Genomic DNA, 20,735 nt, shown 5'->3' with positions numbered 1-20,735 from the left:
TTTTTTTTCCAGCGATAAAGCTCAACATTTTCAGCTTTATCGCTATATGTCACGTGACCATATTTGACGCTGGAAACGAGCGTCGAGCGATTTGCATGTGGCCGCGCCTTTAAGAAGCGTTTCCACCAATAATGTGCGAGGAATGTGTTTTTAATAACCAATAGATACGCTTCATTTACACATCCTCGCACAGCACTTCTGGTGGAAACGCAGCCGAAGGCGGCACAACCCGAATACTTAGTAGAAGATCCGAACTTCAAAAAATCTTCACCGGTCTGATAGAATGTATGTTTAAGTATATGTATTAAGAATGACATGTATTTTATAATAAACTCGCGGCTTCGCACGCGTAAATCATTAGATACATCAGTTGAATTGAATTTCCAGGATTTTATTAAATTCTTGTGAGAGTTCCCTAAAATTTTATCGTGGTTTTTTCTTAACCCAGCGGTTGTTATTTCGAGATTTTATCCCAATCCCGTGGGAATATCGGCATAAAAAGTATCCTATGTTTTAATACAGGTTATAAACTAACTTTTTGCCCAATTTCATTCAAATCCGTTCAGCCGTTTCAGCGTGAAGAAGTAACAAACATACAAACTCACTCACTCTCTCACTCACTCACTCACAAACTTTCACATTAATAATATTAGTAGGATTTAGTATATTTGAAAATATATTAGAAATGGTTTTGCTAAAAAAATCCTGAACAGGCTATTGGTTTTTTTCAATATTTTTAATTATTTTTCATTCAATGCAGACAACCCTACATCAACGTGTTTACAATAAAGCAGCGCTTACGTTGATATACAATTTGTTCTTTTATCTAATCTAGTGAAAGTAACTGGCATCGAATCTAAGTAACTGGCAACATAGTCGTCCAAGTGAACAATAGCAAACCCAACGTCTACATATTCTGTAAGTATTATACTTTAAGTCAATATAAAATGTTCTTATTATCTCGAAGATGCGACAGTAATATGTTAAAAATATTTTTTTTTTATTATTTTACAAATCCATATCTAATATGTTTTCTAATATACTAAATTTATTATAAAATAATTCGGATCTTAGACCACAACTAAAAAAAACAATAACGTTAGAAACGCCAGCTTACTTTAGCGGTCACCTTTCGGAATGCCAGTAGATCATACGGCGTCTCACGAGAATTCCAAGTGAAGTCTTGTATCCAGAGGTCAACACTACTATCAATATTAAAATCCGGATCGTCTGCCAATTCGTCGCACATTTTATGGAATAACACCTGCTTGTCTATGAATTTAAAAGCGTCGCTAACTAAGCTTGAGGCAGCGCATACAGTTAGGATAGCTATTCGTCTTGACGACATTGTGACTGATTCTCACGGTGCGGTGTCGCCCTTATATTGTGGTCTTGCGATTGTTGTACTCTTTTGTTTCGATTTTCTCACGCCAGCGAAGAAACTCTTGGTTAAATTCGATACGTAATGCCTTCCCACATTGTGTTCCTAGAATGACCAGTTTGCCACTATACACGGTGTTTTCTTTGATTTCCGTTAACACTAGAGAACATTAATTCCAGCGTGACCTTAGACATGTTTCATGACAGTGTCTTATCTTTCAAAAACTAAATTCTAGTATCTGTGTCTGCGTTCTGATTGAAATAATAATAAGTTTGGCTTAATGTTATTGTTTAAGTCGACGACTGTCGGATAATGTAATGTTTGCACATAATTCTACATACAAGTTTTTAAAAAATAATAATGGACTAAGTGTAAATTATATGTTTTGTATTTCCATATTGTAGTTAAATGACAAATTGTTGAAAATATCGTGTTCGCCTTTAATTGGGGCCCATGCGAAACAAATATATGTGATTAGTTTTTTTAATGCGATATTTTAATACAATAATGTGCCCTGTTGGCGTCCCGTATAAATGAATAAATAAATAAAATAATAACATACAACAGATCAAATGACGTTGAGCTCTCCAAGATACTAGTTTTCGAACTCTACTGTTTAGTAAAACAGTGTAAAGGTTCCTAATTTAAAAGGTTTTTTTTAAATGTCCGTAACCAGTAACTAAAGATTTTTAATTCACACAATTTAGCAAAAAAGGTTAAAAAGTGAGTTTTTGTCTAATTCTCTAATTAAGTTTGAAAATTTTATGATTTGATCATTTGTGGAGACGTAAGAAAAAACTGGTTTCGCCTTATTTGGCTACATTTCCTGTTAATATTTTAAATTCGAAAGTTTGTGAGTAGCTTATATTTTTCACGTTAAAAAGGTATATCTGGAATAATACATAGGCTACTTTTCATCCTGATATTCCCACGGGAATTTTGTAAAATACCTGAATTTCCATTCAACTGCTGTATCTAATGATTTAGGCGTGCGAAGCCGCGGGTAAACGCTAGTTTGGCCATAAAGTTAATTACCAGGTAGTTCCTATCAATGAACTGAACCGTCAGCCGAAGTTAACGGAAATCATGAACCACACTGTGTATAGTGTGGTGTTTACGTTTCCGTTAAAAACGCGTTTTTGTTCCGTGAACCTTCTTTCCCGCTAATTTTGTCGTAGCAGTAGTATTCCTACAGTTTCGGGCCATGCAAACTACGGAATGGCGCAGGCGGTTCGATCAAGTTTTTCTTGCACCTTGTTGCCATGGTGACGTCCCTTGGACAACTGTTTAAAATCATAAGTTTCTATATGTTTTCTATAGTCCAGCGTAAATTTTTGTCGTAGTTAAAAACCCATTATTTTATGGACTACCTCCTAAGCACATTGGTAGCATGTACGACGTCTCTCGATGAGAGCGGAACATAGATGTCGCTAGTGCTGCTGCATAAGTAGCGTAGTAGAAATAAGCAACCTGAGATATGTATGCATAGGAAAAATTCGTGTCTACATTCTTGTCCAGCGGTGGTGTAGGGGTTACAGCACGCAGCACGGATTGCTGAGGACCTGGGTTCGATTCCCAGCGCTGGTCTCTTTTTCTGGTTTTTATGTGCATCCATGTCTCAGTTTGTATTTTCGATATGGTTTCACGGGATACCCGTAAAAGTAACAAATTTGGAGTTGAAATAAAAAATACAAAAAGACTCCAAAAAACCAATCATAATTAAATATACGTTCGAAGTGAAAGGCGATTCGGAGAGCAATTTATGCTTTTGAGGTAAAGAACAACAAAATGCCATTTTGGCTATTTGGGATAAGCATGCATATGTATATTTAGCCAGTGTTTCTACGTGTATCTATTCCAGGGTTTCTCAAACTTATGACTCCACGTACCCCTGTTAAAGTTTCTAGACGACAGCGAACCCCTACCTCCCCCCCCCCCCAAAGAAAGTAATAAAAGTGTCTGTTGGAGATACTAAGTTTATTTTTATTTCAATCATCATGATAATATAACGTATATTATTTATTTCAATAAAAGGTAACAAATATAGGTAAGAATCATCTTGCCAACGAAAATACAAACTGAAACAAACAACAACAAATAACAAACAAATAAGTAACAAATTTGGAGTTAAAAAATACAAAAAGACTCCAAAAACCAATCTTAATCATCTTGCCAGTCTTGCAGCCACCATCACGTGAACCTTGTCGCGAACCCCCTACCGTCGAATACCCCACTTTGAGAAACCCTGATCTATTCTATTAGCTGGTAAATAAAACATTATTCTTATCCTCAAGAAGACGTTGATATATATCTAAGGCGTATTATAAATGTTTGGAAATTCAACCGCATTGGCGATCCCTTACTTCCAATAGCGAATCTACTGTGTTAAAAATGTTATTGTGTTAAGTACCTACTTGTAACACATAGTGATGTAATAAAGTGGGTAGTGTGCATAACATAATGGTCTAGCTATGTATGACGAACGACATAGCATAATATAAATCGAATCGTTTATTTTACATGTCGCTTTTTTAGGGTTCCGTAGCCAAAATGGCAAAAACGGAACCCTTATAGTTTCGCCATGTCTGTCTGTCCGTCCATCCGCGGCAATGCAAGAAAGCTGTAATTTTGCACGAATATATTTGTAAACTATGCCGACAAAATGGTACAATAAGAAAATAAAAAAAAAAAAATTTGGAGTACCTCCCATAGACGTAAAGTGGGGGTGATTTTTTTTCTCATCCAACCTTTTAGTATGGGGTTTAAAACCATTAGGGGGTTGCTAAGACGATTTTTCGATTCAGTGCAAAATATTCAACTTTAAAGTGCAAATTTAAAAATACAAAAAATGCAAATTTAAAATCGGACCCCCCCCCCTCTAAAATCTAAACTAGTGGGTAAAAAAAAAATTCAGGATGGTAGTAAGTATATTAAACTTACAAGGAAAACTATAACGGTTAAGTTTTCGGCATCGCCCGCGTGGAGTTCGGTTATCGCGCGCTGTTCCCTCGGGAACTGTGCATTTTTCCGGGATGAAAAGTAGCCTATGTCACTCTTTGGCCTATAAACTATCTCTATGCCAAAAATCACGTCGATCCGTCGCTCCGTTTCGACGTGAAAGACGGACAAACATACAAACACACACATTCGCATTTATAATATTAGTATGGATTCTGAAATATCGTCGTCGAACCAGGCCCAGTACTACGACGTGCAAAATTCGAACTTCTTATCTTGCCGTTCCGCTGACGCTTATTTTATTTAATACGAGAGTGAGAGGGACGGTACGATACGAACTTCGAATTTCGTAGTAGCCCCCCAGTGCGAGCCGTGGCTTGAAATCCAAGAGCTTATCACAGCGGTTGTCTGCAGGTCCGCCAGCCGGGTGTACATGCAGAACTATTTGGAGCTGTTCGAGGCGCTGATGGCGGCGGGCGTGCCGACCGAGCCTCGCCCCAGGAACAAGCGTCACGGCGACGATCTGTACTACTGTGAAAAAAACGGTGAGTTTGAATGGAATCTCGTGTTTAACCTCTTCACCGCCAGAGTCATCCAGTCGTGACAGCCAATGGGGTGCATGACCAACATTCAACTCGAACTTAATCCTTCTGCCATTGCATTAAAAATCAAATTGATTTGTCGCTGGCTTTTCTGTGGCCTACAGAGCACGTCACTTCGTTTGTGTTGTAGACACGCACACTGATCAGATGCGGCGCATTCTTCTTGGCAATGATGGTCTTTCCAGTAAAAAAATGCAATGCAAAGCAATGCAAAAAGCATGCAAGTGAGCATGTAAGCAAGCATGCAAGCAGGCATGTAAGCAAGCATGCAAGCAAGCATGTAAGCAAGCATGCAAACAGAAAATCAGGCAAGCATAGTCTCAAATGTGAAAAAAAGAGTGCAAGCAAGCATGCATTTAAGCATGCATTTCTAGTAAAAAAAGACTGACATGTAAAAGAGCTCTTTGCGGCCTACTTAAGAATAAACATTATGATTTTGATTAAACGAAGACATACAATTCAGTGTAAAAGTTGTTCATTCGGTCTTCCATTTACCATAGCTATTTAAAATTTTGATATTATAAACAACAAAGTTGAAGTCTAAAGGGTCCCTAATAAGTTGATTTCATTTGTAACCGCCGACGCAAAAAGAGGGATGTTATAAGTTTGACTGCTATGTGTGTCTGTCTGTCTGATGCCTTGCGAGGTATATGTTTGCCATGGAGAAATAGAGACACTTCACCGTTTACCTATTCCTCGCACAGCACAGCTCTAGTGGAGACATCACAGCGGAGCCAAGAAAGGTAAATGAAGCGTTTCTATTGGTTCATGACCAACATTCCTTGCATATCTCTGGTGGGAACGCAGCGTTAGCATCGGACGTGTTTCGGCTAGACTAGAGGTTCCCAAACTTTTTTTTCTCATAGACCCCTTTAAAAGTTTTATTGCTTTGCGTTAGTTAGACCCCCTACTGCTACGTTACTACTGTCACAAAGTAGATAATATAACAGAGACACCATCTAGTACAAACAAATGGTATCACCCTAATACTGGCTATTCAACTGGCTATTTTTCTTTCCTTCGATTTTCCAATAGATGGCACCAGTGAGAACACAAATAACACGATACGTATTGCCATCTAGTGAGACACGGTACACTGACAACAACCAACAAGCTCACCAACTGAGCCTAGACGACTAGAGATACGCATGATGTCTCTGTCTTATTTACATCGTTAGAAGAGAATGGCATGTTTCTCTCAAATAGTTTCGACGAATGTGTGCAAGCGCGGGGCAAGCCCAGCAAGCGCATTCCGGTTATTCGCCATCTAGCGTCACAATTGCAAAACACTACGAAAGCCTCATAGCTGAAATGTAGCCACATGTAGCCTATACATGTAACCTATTTTTATGGTGTTTCTTATCTTCAAATTAAGGAGTTGAATTAAGGTTGATGTAAAGTTGTGTTTATAAAATATGCTTGTCTTTATTTTAATCTCAATATTTCTACTTAATTCGGCTTATTCACATTTCATAATTTACAAATGTTAATAGTAGTGCCATCTATTGCTGTTTTTTTGTATTAAATATAGCTTGTAGGGATTGGTAGGCCATGCTGCTGTATTCCCAAAATATCCAATTTTTGTTCACGCCAACGTGGACTCTCGGCCACTTTGGGAACCTCTGGGCTAGACGATGATGGAGACCCTCTCCTCAGGCAAAGTGGGCGTGCTGTTCAACCCGGAGGAATGTAAGCGTTCAGTGAACAAGTGCTGGGACGCGGCGTGCCAGTGGCCGTTGAGGAGTTGCGAGAGGACGCATCGGCGCGCGCTGCGGCTGCTCGTTGACGAGTTGTTGCCGCTGCTGGCGCGGCCTCAGTTGACCACTGACTTGCTGTGGGACAGCCTGGACTGCGGTGAGTGTGGGTTACGCAGCTGAGCGGAGCGAGGGGTTAGGTGGATTGCGGATTGTGCTACAGATGTTCGTTTGTTTATACTCTTTATTGTACAAAAAGGTTACTTAAAAGTGTTAGGTACAAATTCGGACTTGTGTATGAATTATTAATGGTTTTTAATCGTATTTTAACGGAAACTTTGTATTTATCGTGCTCTCTCTGTGCTTCAGTACCCATTGTACTGTACAGACGTTTTGACATTAGACAGTAAATGGTAAAGTTTCATATCAAAAGATATGAAAATGTTACTCATTAATTCAACAATTGAGTCGCTTAATTTCAAACTCAGAAAAATCCACTCTAACCATTTGGGAGATTATTGAAAAAAAGTTAAATATTTTTACGGCATTATTTTTATGGTATGCGATGATTTTTTTGATTTATAGCGATCCTGTCTCAAAACCATCCATTCTTTACAAAAATAAAATGTTGTTTGAATTTACCTTCATTTGATATAATCGACTGCAATAAAATTGCAAAAACCTGTCCGAAACTATCCAAAATTACCCGATAGTTTTTGTTACGGATACTTAGCATAACATCCTTGAATGATATCCACCAGGTGGCGTGTTGAGCGTGCTCGCGCTCCGCGGTGTGGCGGAACTGGTGACGCGTCACGGCGTGGAGTACCCGAGCATCTACGACCGCCTGTACGGGCTGCTGGAGCCGGCGGCGCTCGCCAAAGCCAGCTCCAGGCTGCTGCACACAACCGGGACCTTCCTCAGCTCCACGTGAGTCAGCGTCGTCTGGTTACAGGTCGCTGCTGTGTGTAGCAAAATGTCCGGCGTGTAAGGCGGGCGTGCCAACGATGTATTAAATTCGGGCATAGGGGTTATAAAAGGTTCAGGATCACGGTGGATGCGGAAAGCACAAGTCCGGTCTGAGTGGAGAGCCTTGGGGGAGGCCTATGTCCAGCAGTGGACGTCTTTCGGCTGACATAATGACGATGATGATAGAAAAGGTTCACTAATGTTTCGCAACTAACGTTTGGCAACCAGATTCATTTCGCAACTTTTCATTTAAATAAATAAATAAATAAAATAAATATCACGGGACAATTCACACCAATTGACCTAGTCCCAAAGTAAGCTTAGCAAAGCTTGTGTTATGGTTACTAAGCAACGGATAAATATAATTATATAAATAGATACATACTTAAATACATAGTAAACACCCAAGACCCGAGAACAAACATTCGTATTTTTCATACAAATATCTGCCCCGACACGGGAATCGAACCCGGGACCTCAAGCTTCGTAGTCAGGTTCTCTAACCACTAGGCCATCTGGTCGTCAAACGTCGTGGTTTCGCAACTGTTTAATATTTCTGAAACTGTAAATATTTCAGGATTTTTATAAAACTAACCTAACCTAAGCCAAAGGGTTCTACACGATGGCCCTGAAATAAATCCTGAAATATTTATAGTTTTACTGTTTGCCAAGTGCGCGTATAAGTTTTTCTCTATGTAGCATGACTCCTCCTCTGGTCTGGAGGTCCTTCTCTGTTTTATCTTAAATTTCATCCTTTTATTACTCTGTTACATGTAAAGGTAGCTTACTTTTTTGTCTGTTCAAAAACACGTATTTTCAAGCTTTAATTTATAAAATAAGTTTTTGTTAATACATGTACCATCAGCCAAATAAGTGGTGTATCAATTTTTAAACAAGTTCCTATCAAATGTATATGTCGCTAAAGTCGAACTTTCAAGTTGACAGACACGTCTACACACAGGAATGTATGAAAATCCATTATTGTCCGCTGCTCTAACTTTTTAATTTTGCTTACTAACATTAAACTGACAAAGGAAAAATTACAAACAGCCAACCACCTCTAGAGTCTGTAAGCATTTGCGATATTGCGATGCGATGCATTGGATCCATCGATATTTACTCACATTGTTTGAGAAAAGCGCTATACAAACCTCGGCCAGAACAGGGATTGCTGGACTCGTTTTGTCCGTCTACCCCAAACTCGTCCATCAATCCCTTACTTCATGGCCTCTGCAGTAATGTACTATTATTGTTTATATTATTCCAGGCACATCCCGGGGTCTTTGGTGGCGGCGTTCGCGAAGCGCCTCTCCCGTCTGGCGCTGCTGGCGGCACCAGCTGACTGTCTGGCGATGTTGGGCTTGGTGGTGACCCTGGTCGCCGCGCACCCCGAGCTGAGACGGATGCTGCGGGAGAGGGAGGGCGCTAACATCAGTGAGTGCAAGTGGCCAGCGTAGCGTAGCTGTCTGGCCCTAAATTGGAAATCATTGAAAGAAAATATATTCTTCACAACCAGGGATGTTATGGAGCTCCGGTTCCGTTTCCTTTAAGTCGGAACTTCCGTTTGGTATTACACATCTGTTTCGGTTCCGGTTCCGTTACTTTTGAAACGGAAGTTATATATGTTAATGCTTAGCGCGGTGGCGAGACATAAGCGGCGTAGGTACATCAAAAACAAACAGGTTTAAACCAGTCATTCGCTCATCTCCCCGCTGGCCACGAGCTCCACCTATCACTCAGGCTCCGGTTCTGGTTCCGGTTCCGTTTTGGTTCCGATAAACAAAATTGAAACATCTGGTTCCGCTTTCGGTTCCGATAAAACCACAGCCGTTACATCCCTGTTCACAACACAAGACAGCAATATTATTAGCAGAGCCCGGAATTTTCACGTCATTTTTGATCTGTCATAGTGACTTCCCGCTTATCGACTTCCGATATTCAATTTCGGTATATCGATACACATGTTAAAAAAGATTAAAAGTAGAGCTCATCAACAGCGATAAATGAATTCTACGCAGATGTAGTCTCAGGCAACAGTCTGTATATCGTCGCTACTTTAATAAAAAACTCGTACCCCAAAAATATAATTATTCCAAGTGAACTTTATGAATATTTACGTCAAGGTTCAATTTTGTTGACATATTGATTTTAGATACGAGATTTTTTCAAAGTAGTGACGATTATGTAGACCTTGTCTAAGCTAAAATGAGTAAGTAGTTAGACAGAAAATCTTACAATAACCGCTTGAATCTAACAGGGAACTATATGACCAATAACAATTACATTTGTGTGCATATCTTGCAGGTGGTAGGACCTTGTGCCAGGTCCGCCCGGATTGCTATCACCATCTTGTTCGCTAATCCTGCCGTGAAGCAGTTTTCGGCGTGGAGAGTAAGACAGCCGGTGAAATTACTGGCACTTGAGGTATACCATCTTTGGCCTCTAGATTGTCCACGCATTGCAGATGTTTAGGGCGGTGGTGATCTTTTTACCATCAGGAGACCCACTTGCGCGTTTGCCCTCCAGTCTAATAAAAAAAAATACTTGCCGCCCTTATTTAAAATTTGCTCGTGTGCGTAAATGCGGTGTTAGGACGCGTCATTGCAGATTAGACAAGCTCTGGATAAAATATTCATCTGACATTCTGCTCATGCGTGTCAATGACACATGTGAAGGGTTCCGCAGTCGAAATTGAAACGGTTTTTTTTGCAGTACCCAAAGACCCGTACATAATGGAAGAGACGTGCGCCACCGCATCGCAGGCCATCAAGTCTTCGCTGTGGGAAATTTCGGCTCTAAGGTGAGCGATTTTACCCAACTAAGGAAGGAGCGTTATGTTTTCAAGCGTGTGTCGGTCAATTAACATTTTAGTGTAGCTTGTTGCCATGGTAACGTCTCAGTTTCCTATTAAAAGTATGATTTTTGGTGTACAAATCCACTGTAAGTTAGAAGTTGTGAGTTATTGCTATGCTGTAGGATTAAGGGGCTGTTTCACCATCCATTGATTAGTAACTGGCGGTTAGGTGTGATGCCGTCTCTATTTGTTTTGTTCGAATAGACGGAGACGGCATCACATTTAACCGCCGGTTAACGCTAATCAATGGATGGTGAAACAGCCCCTTAGAATGTTAATTATTAACTTTAATTTGATGCCCATATTGTTACAATACAATCTTTATATACCCCATGCATAGCCCATATCACTTAGACAGTTATGAAGAATCTAAATCCATCCAGCCATTTAGATTGAAGCGAGGACCAAAGGAATATACCATATGACCATACATGGGTCAATTCACTTTAGTGTTGTTATTGTCCATCCAAATAACTAACAGATTATGTGTTCGCAGACGCCATTTTGCGCCGGAAGTGAGCGCGGCGGCGTCACGGATCCTGGCCGAAGAGCGCGCCTCCGCGACCCCCGCGACCCCCACGCCCGATCAGACGGTGAGTCCAAACAATGCGTTAATACCATTTGGATTATATTTACGTATAATTCCCGTTTCGTAGTTAGCTACCAAACCTGAGGGTGTATTGTCTATACCAGGCGCAAAATGTCGACACACGCACACAGACAGACTGCGTCTGCGTACAGACGCAGAGTGGGAAAATCTTTCCCATTCGGTAGCCAGTTACAAGATTGGAAAGCATAGGTGGGAATGATGGATGAGTGGAAGATGTGATTAAGTAAAGAAAAAAAGCCTTTTGAAGAGGCGACATGAGCTTGTTCTGTAGAAAATATTGGACACATTTTTTTTCTCCCGTCATTAGGGCATTTATTAGGCAAAGCTCTGCGCAGGGGGCGACACTAGCGTAAACCCATGAAAACGTCAGTTCTCTTTATATTTTGTCGCCATGACGGATCATGACCAAAGAGTATTAGTACCTATAGAAATCATGATATATTTATTAGTAACAATAGTAGATTGTAAAACGGTAGAGCATAAAACGGGCCATTTTACCCGAGGCGTTCATAAAGCCACCCGAGCCGGTACGGCGAGGGTGGATAGACACGTCGAGGGGAAAATGGGTTTAATGCTCGAGTTTTACACTCTGCTTTTCACTTCGATGGCGAGGAAATTAAATAGCAACAGTGGAAACAATGATTCACGTTCTATGTACCTTTTATTTTTTATGCATTATTGTAATAATTCCATTATTTTAATTTTACTGATTTATTATGATTGATTTTTAGTTTTATATAAATTAAAAAATATTTAAAAAATATATAGAAACTTTTTTGTTTGTGGCTGTTGACACCTAATTACCTTGGTCTTGAGTTGGTATTAGAGGAAGATTTTATTTTATGCACTAGAGCATAAAAAGTCATTTTATGTCGCCTAGATACAGCATAAACACGAACTTTACAAAACGAAGCGTTCCTGTTGGTCCATGAAAAACTCATTCCTCGCACATCTCTGGTTGAAATGCACCCTCTGTCTCCCCAGGACTTCGACAGGGACCTCAAGATGTGGTTCAAGAACATAGAAATGAACTTCGTGCGCCCATCAGCGTTCGAGAATGCATCGCCTTTGGAGCGGGTCGCCGGGCTGTGGGAGATGGACGTTTGAGATGGGAAGCTGATTTAGTGTTACCAGTACAAGAAATTAGTTCTATTGGTGTTCCGCAATATGGCGAAGTTTTTTTTTATAATTATGGTCTGCCTGTAAGTATTTCCATGTCGGTATTATCCGAGCCGGTGAATAGTGTGACCCAGATTTGTCCCGGTTGATTTTCATCACATCCTTGAAAATCATGACGTAATCTTAAATATTTCGCAGACGTCATGTCATGACATGTCTGTCATATGACAAGACGGCTGTGTAAAGTCCGTACATGATTAATTTTATTTAGAAAGATGAAATAAAAAATTTGTTCTCTTGTATCTTCCTTGATTTTAAACAGATATTGATGATTTCAAGTCATACGTATTACTTTACAATTTTGTATCGCGTCAAGCTATTTAAGAATAAAAAAGTGTTCCATGCATATTCCTTATGTTCTTGTTCTGTGAATTTTCTTCTATATCCCCTCTGGTTTAGTATCCAATGATGTACTTTATTATGTGTAATAAATAAAATTAGTTAATTAATACGAATGTCTCGTACTTTTTTCTGCTTGCAAACTTACATAACCAACAATGGAAGAGGCCAAACGGGCCGGATTTAGGGGAGGGCCCCCCACAATAGAGACATCGGAAAGAAATTTTTCTTTCAAATTCCGACGAGTGAACAACTATTCATATCTTTGTTCACTTCAATCAGGCATCAGTAAAATATTAAAAAGCCCTCATTTTATTTGGAAAATTGTTTGGGCGACGGGGGGCTCCACTCCTTTGTTGCCCCAAGGCCTCCACACCTCCAAATCCGGTCCTGAAGCCAAATTTTACCTAACTATTACAAAGAGATTTCATATTATGCTACATTTACACCCTTGCCAAGCGTCTACAAGCTCCAAGCCTATCCAAACGCTTGAATGCCATTACACGCTAGCGAGCGCGTCAGTGTAAACATGGCAGACTTGGATATCTAAGTAGCTTCGACTCGTGTTGAGCTTGAAATATTTTTATTTAAAGAAAAAGGATAAAATTTCTTCGTAGGCCAAGCACTTTGATGGTTACTAAAATGTATCCTGAGCGGCACTAAACACGAGCCAACGTGTAAACATGTCGCAAGCGCTAGCCGCAAGTTCCTTTGATCTGTGTTGAAAAACCGACACCGGCCCAGGCAGGCTACTCCGAAACTCGAAACTCGAAGTTCGTGTCGTGCGGTCTCTTTGACACTTATACTATTTAATACGAGAGCGAGAGGGACCGCACGACACGAACTTCGAGTTTCGGAGTAGCCCTGCTGATCGGCGGCAAGCGCTGGCAAGCTCACGCAAGCCTATCCAAACCGGGCCGTTTACATGCTTGTGCTGGTGAGTTTGCCGAAGCTTGGCTAGCGTGTAAATGTAGCACTAAATAGTTTTGTGGTGGCAGTTTTGAACTTGCATAGATTTGAAAATTATTTTTGTCTAAATTAATACTTATTACGACCAGAAAGCGTGGGTGCGCGGCGCCCTCATCATCTGCTACTCTTGCGACATGGCTAATCCTCCACTGGCCCCTACCAGTGCTTAAAATTGACAGACCTGTTATTTGGCTGACCCTTCTGGGTATACACTATAGCACATTCGAACCCAGTGACACGTCTGTGACTTTTTGGTTCTTACTCCTATGCCAGTGACACGTATTTGTGACTGCAGAATATGGGGGCGTAAGAAGTGGATCGCTTTGGCTTCGTAACGAGCTAAGCTTAGCATAGTTCAGAGCCAGCGAGGAAACATTGTTATAACTATTTTCTTGCAGAAACTAACAAAATATATAAGCGACTGGACAGAACTCAAGCGACACAATTTTATTTTTTGGCGACTTTAAGAATGTGGTAGAAATGTAGTAGCAGGGGGTCCACCGAAAGAGTAAAATCGCTGAAAGTGGTCCTCAGAATGTAAGTTTGGGAACTACTGCACTATAGTAACACATTCGACCCCACGCGACACGCTTACAGCCGAGCGTAGAATATGCGCTATGCCTACCGTAAGAGCTTAGTGGATCGCTTTGGCTTCTGTAACGTTCCGCTAAGCCCTTACGCTATGCGTCCACTTATCCGCATCGTACGCTTCGGACGTATCGGATTTGTTGCTTTGTACAGAAATGTGCGATGCTTACGATGCGGACGCACTTATGAGTTTCTATACAAAGAATACTACGATCCGATGCGTACGATACCGACAAGTGGACGTTTACCTTTAGCAGGTACGAATTATTTTGACACATGCGTGTCACTGGCATAGGATTAAGAACTAAAAAGTCGGATGTTGTGTCATTGGCACCGGCATGTATTACGTCAGGTAACACGTATACGTGTCACTGGCATAGAAACTGCTTGGATATGCGTAGGCATAGCGTAAGAGCTTAGCGGACCGTTGCCGGGGCCGAACGTGTTAAAACAATACGGCTTCTGACGCCTTACTGCCTACTGCACTTGGCATCACAATCGTTTTCACCATTTCTTTCTGACACATGGGTGTAAGGCGAAGGTAGAAAGAGAGAATGCGATCCCGAATGTCAGCGTCAGACAATACGGCGTCTGGTCATCCGTCAATCTCGTTGGCGGTCGTCCTACGCTGCGCTTGCCAACCCGGTCTCCAGTCGAGAACATTTCGGCTCCAACGGCCATCTGCTGCCCCGGAATATAGGACCTAATAATGCAAGTCGTGTGTATTGTGTACAAAATCGTAATTTCCGGGTCGCATACCGCATCCTACCTACGTAAAAACTTCAGGTACTTAATATTCAATTGAAAAACGAACTATGTTTTAAAATTTTATTTGGTATGTCCAAGTTTACAAATCCAATGTTATCCTCGAAGCAGCACCAAGCTCCGTGTGCGTCGTGTACCTGTGTAAAAAAACAAAACTAAGCTTTCTTGACATATGTTAGAGAGGCACGCAGGTGAGCAAGACCTTTGTGCTACTAATGTCATGTTGACATCTCATACTTTTGTCTAGGAAATCCATAGGAAAACAGTGATATTGATTATTGAATGGTTCCACTCTGGGTCATGATTCAATTTGTTTGACTGTACGTCTCCGTGTACCGTTGCCCCAAACGATATAGTACAGATCGATTCACAAGAGCTGGCATGAACGGATTGAACAAAAGTAATGTCACTTAGACATTTTCGTAAGAAAATGACAGATGCTTGACATTTTCACATGTGAAGTGTATTCAAATAAGTAACACAGATGGATTCGCGCTGTCATCGTTCATCCACCATTACCTCTCATATTTCGTTTTCTAGAATTTTTTTACCGTACAACGGCAAACACTACTAGACACTGGCAAAATTGTCCTCCGATGGACAGAGCCATATTTTTTTAAAGAAACAACAACAAGTAACACAGATTTTCAAGGCGTATTTATAAAGTTAATGATTATATCATGAACAGGGATATTTGGAAAAAAATCCGATCCGCATTAGCGATCCCTTCAAATAGCGAACCTACTGTGTTAAAAATAAAGTTGTGTTAAATACATATTATGTATAGATATTTTGAACATGAAACTACCGTGAGACTCACTCATATTAAATGATATTGTAACGGATCACTCAAACATGTCGAGCTAAACTCGGTTTAAGACGTGAGTGATCCGTGACAATATCATTTAATATGTATAGATTTTAAATCTGTTTAAAAAATATATATACCTCGTTGAGTTTCTTGCCGGATTCTTCTCAACAAAGGTTTTTCCGAACCGGTGGTAGATTTTGACTTTGACTTTTTCAGATCGTTCATCCACCATTACCTCTCATATTTCGTTTTCTAGAACTTTTTTACCGCTCAACGGCAAAACCTACTAACTAGACACTGGCAAAATTGTCCTGCAATGGACAGAGCCATATACTTTTCTCAAAAACAAACAACTAGATACTTTCATTCACCTATTCGTTCCATTCGTGCAGCTCTTGTGCGATCTGTACGATAGCCCTTTCTATGCCCCAAGCACAAGCAAAAAAGAATGGGTGGAATGTAGTGCGTCTATATAACCGCACCGGCCAGCCAGCCGGCACGGCAGTTTTGACCACGCTGCTCTGTGTCTGGATAGAGGGCGTGAGCCACGGCGGCCGCACTCCCCAAGGCTCACAGCGGAACACTGCGTGACCATGCCAGACATATGCACAAGATAAGACCGGAGGTCCTGCAGAGATCTATTGTAACCTCTCCCCACAAGACTGGAGATCTCAAGCCACATTCACATTTATCTGTCGTGTTATGTTGTGATGCTCTCTGTCTCTCTCTCTATCTATATAGCTTGCGATGCAGATGCGACAACACAAGCCGTCACAACACATTGCATCATATAAAAGAGGAATAGATGAAATGCTGCCACGTAAAGTTTCTTCCGCAATCGGTATCGCTAATTTTTCATCTCTTCCTTTTTTCGTAAGTCTTGGCTTAAAAAAACGCCATAGCATTGCTCGACTTTTAGACTTGCTTGACGTTAACTGTGAGAAAGTTCCACAATGGGACAGGAAACTAATGGTTTGCTAATAAACAAACAAACCTTTTTGACTTGTCACTTCTTCAACTCTGGTTCATCTGATACCTGTAATATAAAAAAAAATTGAAATTATGTAGTTAAGTTTCTTTCTACATAATGGCGTTAAGGAATGTTGTAGTTATGATCAGACGCGTGTTGTGTCAACATGGTTGTTTGGGTTCGCTCTGTTGAGGGAGACCTGAAGGTCAAGGTCATCATTTAAAAAAAGTATTTACAAACAACATGTGGCAGTTTGTTATTTGCATTAACACCGTGCAAAATTGTATTATGTATCTTAAGTTAAGATTCTTAACTTAGCAGTGGAGAGGTAACTAAAATTGTTCCCATAGGAAAATTAGGATAAAAAGTGGCTTACATGTTAATCCAGTGAGCTATATAATATTCATATTAAATATCATCCGACCAGCCATTTCAGCTTGAAAGAGTCACAAATCAACCACAAGAACCTTTGCGTTTAGATATCTATATTAGTAAAATTATCGTACCTTTTTAAGAAAAAGTTTTTCTGTCCATTACACGGCACTCCTGACATCTGTAAAGAAAGAAAACATTTGTGTCAAACCAATTAAATATATACATTATTGAATTTAAATAGGTAAAAAGATCAGACGCGTGTTGTGTCAACATGGTTGTTTGGGTTCGCTCTGTTGAGGGAGACCTGAAGGTCAAGGTCATCATGTCAATAATAACTAGCTTATTTTCACTTCTTAAAACAATCGTGTTATCAACTCTTATCACGCAAATTATGATGAGAATGCGCATTTAACCTAGATAAGTGAAGCCTAAATTCAGCAATAGGAATGCAGAGCTGAGCGAGGTTTGGAAAATGAATTAATAATAATACACCGTGTTACTTGAATTCTGTTATCTTCGATAGATGGTTCAGGCTATTGATAGAAAACTTACTGTTGCGGATTTGCAGTCTACCGGTTTTCATGCGCACACAAACACCTTTGCATTGAAATATTAGTACAACTATCTTACCTGCTAGATAACATGCAGCGCCAGGCTCTCCCTCCATTACAGCGATGCTCCTACATCTGCGTAGAAATAAAATAAAAATTGTATAAAAACAATTAAATAAACGCAATATCTGATTTAAATAAAGAATGATCAGACGTGTGTTGTGTCAACATGGTTGTTTGGGTTCGCTCTGTTGAGGGAGACCTGAAGGTCAAGGTCATCATGTCATTTAATTTATCTTTGGCTTTATTGAAATCACTTGTGATGGAAGTTGATATTATTTAGCTCGTTTTACATTATTTATATATCCTCTATGCATCTGCTGTGAATTTATTATATAGTGTGTTTTTAATCATTAACACACTTACCCAATTCCTCTTGAGGGATACGGCTTGCCGTAGCCATCACGGAACCTTGTCTGTCACCCTGTGAAAACATGTATTTGTAAAAAAAAAATCCAACGCAGAAACGTCCTAACATTATTACTCGAACATCAGTTGAGATAGTTATGCTAACAGCACTATATGTCAGATGTCCCTATCAAGAATCATCATGTAAAAAATACAGGCCAAGTAAGAGTCGAACCTGCGCACTGATGCCCTGATCACACGTACCGAGTAGCATGGCGAGACAGCAAATTGGTACTCGGCCGAGAGAATAGGGTGGGCGAGTAGGTGTTTGCACGCATTTTGATTTTCCTGGTGACTGGCCAATACGCGGTTGCGCGGCCGCTCGCTACGACGACGCTACTGACTGGCGAGTGGCGAGTGAACGAGTTCATACCTGCAGAGTGGCGAGCGAGTCGGCGCGGGGTATGCTGAGAGGAGTTGCGGGGGTGGGCACTCGGCCTAGTAAACAAACCAGGGTCCGAGTGGCTCGCTCGCCATTTTGCTCGGCCGAGTACTCTTCACATAGTACACACGAACCGAGCACTCGGCCGAAGACACTCTCTCGCCACTCTACTCGGTACGTGTGATCAGGGCATGAGTACTGAGCCATCAGTATTTCTATAAAATACTAAGTAATTACTATTAGCCTACCCGTAACTATAAGTAACGCCCATCGCTCTCACATACATAATGTTAAGAAAATCCTGTACGATAATTTAACCCATATTAAGGCTAAACAAGTGAAGAAATATATAAATTCCCCAGAAGTCTTGCAACTCAAAATACCATATATTTTTTTGTAAAATTAAAATATTCTCCACTTGTAGTGTATTAGTAGTAATCAAATCACTAATTAATGTGGGTTAAATTAGCGTGCAGGATTTAACTCCATGTATGGCCACGCCCGAATTCAACGCAAACGAAGTCGCGAGCACAACTAGCTCAAAATGAGTCTTGATAAAACCCACTACTAACCTTGGTTTTATACATAAAATATCTTGATCCCTCTTGCCTCCAACAACAGGGGTACCTATGACAAAAACATTTGGGATTAAATAAACAATCATCATTGTCATTATTTGCCAATAATTTTAACACAATCAGTAGGGATAGTATATTAACAGCATCATAATCAGATGTCCCTATCAAAAATCATCATAAAGAAAAAAAAAAGATTATTAAAAAAGGTAGGTAATAATTGCAATGGACGCGATCCCATTCCACGCAACTTAAAAACTATCACAAATAAATTGTATGAAGCAACATGTCGGTGTCTTTGGGAAGGATGGCCAAAGGAGCAGAGGCAGACCCAAGAGGAGATGGCGGGACGTCCTGAGCGCTTTTCAGCTCGATTGGCAGGTGCATGCTCATGATAGGGAAGTGGCGAAAGAAAGTGGAGACCTTTGCCCAGCAGTGGGACATATTACAGGCTACATAAAAAAAAACTTTACCTTTTGAATTAGCAAAAGCTCCATACAATCAGTTGGTTGCCATCAGTACCTATAAAGATTAAAAATATATTTAAAAATATGTCTAAGACAGAAAAATCTTTTAAGAGTTCTGTTTCACATCAGATAGGAGCGAAAGACAAAGCAAGTATGTACATCACAACTGTCAGCTGAACTATGAAGTCATCATTTTAATAACTACAGCACTCGGAAAGAATTTTCTATTGTTGATTGAATTTGACATTTGAAACAATTACTCTATTTTTTTTTAAAAACTACCATATTTTTTTTATTTGTGTAATTAATAAATTACTATAACCGACCGTGGCGTGTGGTGAGGCGGGTCCATATTTGCTCACATACTTATTACAAGTCCAAATGTAATGTTTGTCAACACCTTTTTCTCTGAATCCAATAATTTTTGAGAATTATATAAAACAAACCTAACCTAACCTATAGTTTTCTATAGGATGACCAATTTAAAAAAAAAATAAAGGTTTCAGTGGATTTTTTTTTATGACAAACGATGATTCAGACAAAAATTACAGTAGGACTAGCGAAGAGTATGCGAACTTTGGCGCTCCCGTGTGAGGCCTTCCATTGGCTATCACGACTAGACTGAGGCGGTGAAGAGGTTAATAAAGAATACTTACTATTCAACTGAGGCACGAGAACCGCCCGCCATTGTGGTATTACAACCCTGCAAGAAAATAAAATCGTCAAAACAGCCGACACTACCGATCTAAGTATAAAGATTCTATCTCGAATCAGATAGGAGCGAAAGACAAAGCAAGTGTGTGCATCACAACTGTCAGCTGAACTATGGAGTCATCATTATTATTAAATCTTTATTTATCCATACAGTACAGTCACCAGCATTAACCAATAAAGTTAACTGAATGCTACCAGAAAAGTTGGTTGGGTTAGGTTAAGTTACAACAGTGACCTCGTCAGAAACGACTCGCTATTAGAAAAGTAGGTTAGGTTAGGTTATAACTGCAACCACATCAGAAAACGAATTGCATGTTTTTCTTGGTAATAAGTTTTATAATAACTAAATAATAAGAATAATGAATATTTGATTTGTTATTCTTTGATATAATATCTAAAAAAATTTATATTTGTAAAAAAATCAATGATTTAAATTTCTTCAAAGTGTTCTGCGTATTGATTATTCTATAAAACGATAATATGATAAAAATGTCTGGTTAAACGAATTCTATTA

General features: G+C 39.9%; 2 protein-coding genes and 2 non-coding genes across 6 annotated transcripts in view; 1 reads left to right on the top strand and 3 right to left on the bottom strand.

Annotated features, from left to right (window-relative positions):
• LOC141440512 (nucleolar complex protein 4 homolog) overlaps positions 1–12,665 on the top strand; it is a 39,319-nt gene extending 26,654 nt beyond the window's left edge. The window contains exons 3-9 of the mRNA XM_074105044.1: positions 4,754–4,884; positions 6,598–6,795; positions 7,397–7,565; positions 8,872–9,038; positions 10,317–10,404; positions 10,955–11,051; positions 12,053–12,665. Of these exons, the coding sequence (XP_073961145.1) occupies positions 4,754–4,884; positions 6,598–6,795; positions 7,397–7,565; positions 8,872–9,038; positions 10,317–10,404; positions 10,955–11,051; positions 12,053–12,175 (973 nt within the window). The 3' untranslated portion in view covers positions 12,176–12,665. The remainder of the gene's footprint in view (positions 1–4,753; positions 4,885–6,597; positions 6,796–7,396; positions 7,566–8,871; positions 9,039–10,316; positions 10,405–10,954; positions 11,052–12,052) is intronic.
• A 2,292-nt stretch (positions 12,666–14,957) lies between these two features.
• LOC141437370 (tRNA N(3)-cytidine methyltransferase METTL6) overlaps positions 14,958–20,735 on the bottom strand; it is a 25,192-nt gene continuing 19,414 nt past the window's right edge. The window contains exons 5-12 of one of the 3 annotated variants that reach the window (XM_074100799.1): positions 20,164–20,210; positions 19,514–19,562; positions 19,038–19,092; positions 18,042–18,099; positions 17,695–17,750; positions 17,196–17,242; positions 16,714–16,755; positions 14,958–15,045 (exon numbers count right to left, since the gene is read on the bottom strand). The gene's annotated coding sequence lies outside the window, so the exon portion shown is untranslated. Of the gene's footprint in view, positions 16,756–17,195; positions 17,243–17,694; positions 17,751–18,041; positions 18,100–19,037; positions 19,093–19,513; positions 19,563–20,163; positions 20,211–20,735 lie in introns of all 3 variants that reach the window. The other 2 variants (XM_074100717.1, XM_074100885.1) reach the window with 2 other exon arrangements.
• On the bottom strand, positions 19,625–19,708 carry LOC141441276 (small nucleolar RNA snR60/Z15/Z230/Z193/J17). The gene has a single exon (XR_012452788.1). It is a non-coding gene; the product is annotated as a small nucleolar RNA snR60/Z15/Z230/Z193/J17 (small nucleolar RNA).
• On the bottom strand, positions 20,270–20,357 carry LOC141441260 (small nucleolar RNA snR60/Z15/Z230/Z193/J17). The gene has a single exon (XR_012452783.1). It is a non-coding gene; the product is annotated as a small nucleolar RNA snR60/Z15/Z230/Z193/J17 (small nucleolar RNA).

The sequence above is a fragment of the Choristoneura fumiferana genome, chromosome Z (assembly GCF_025370935.1).
Source record: "Choristoneura fumiferana chromosome Z, NRCan_CFum_1, whole genome shotgun sequence".
In the NCBI taxonomy this organism is placed as follows: Eukaryota; Metazoa; Arthropoda; class Insecta; order Lepidoptera; family Tortricidae; genus Choristoneura; species Choristoneura fumiferana.
This window is presented reverse-complemented; position numbering and strand designations above follow the sequence as displayed.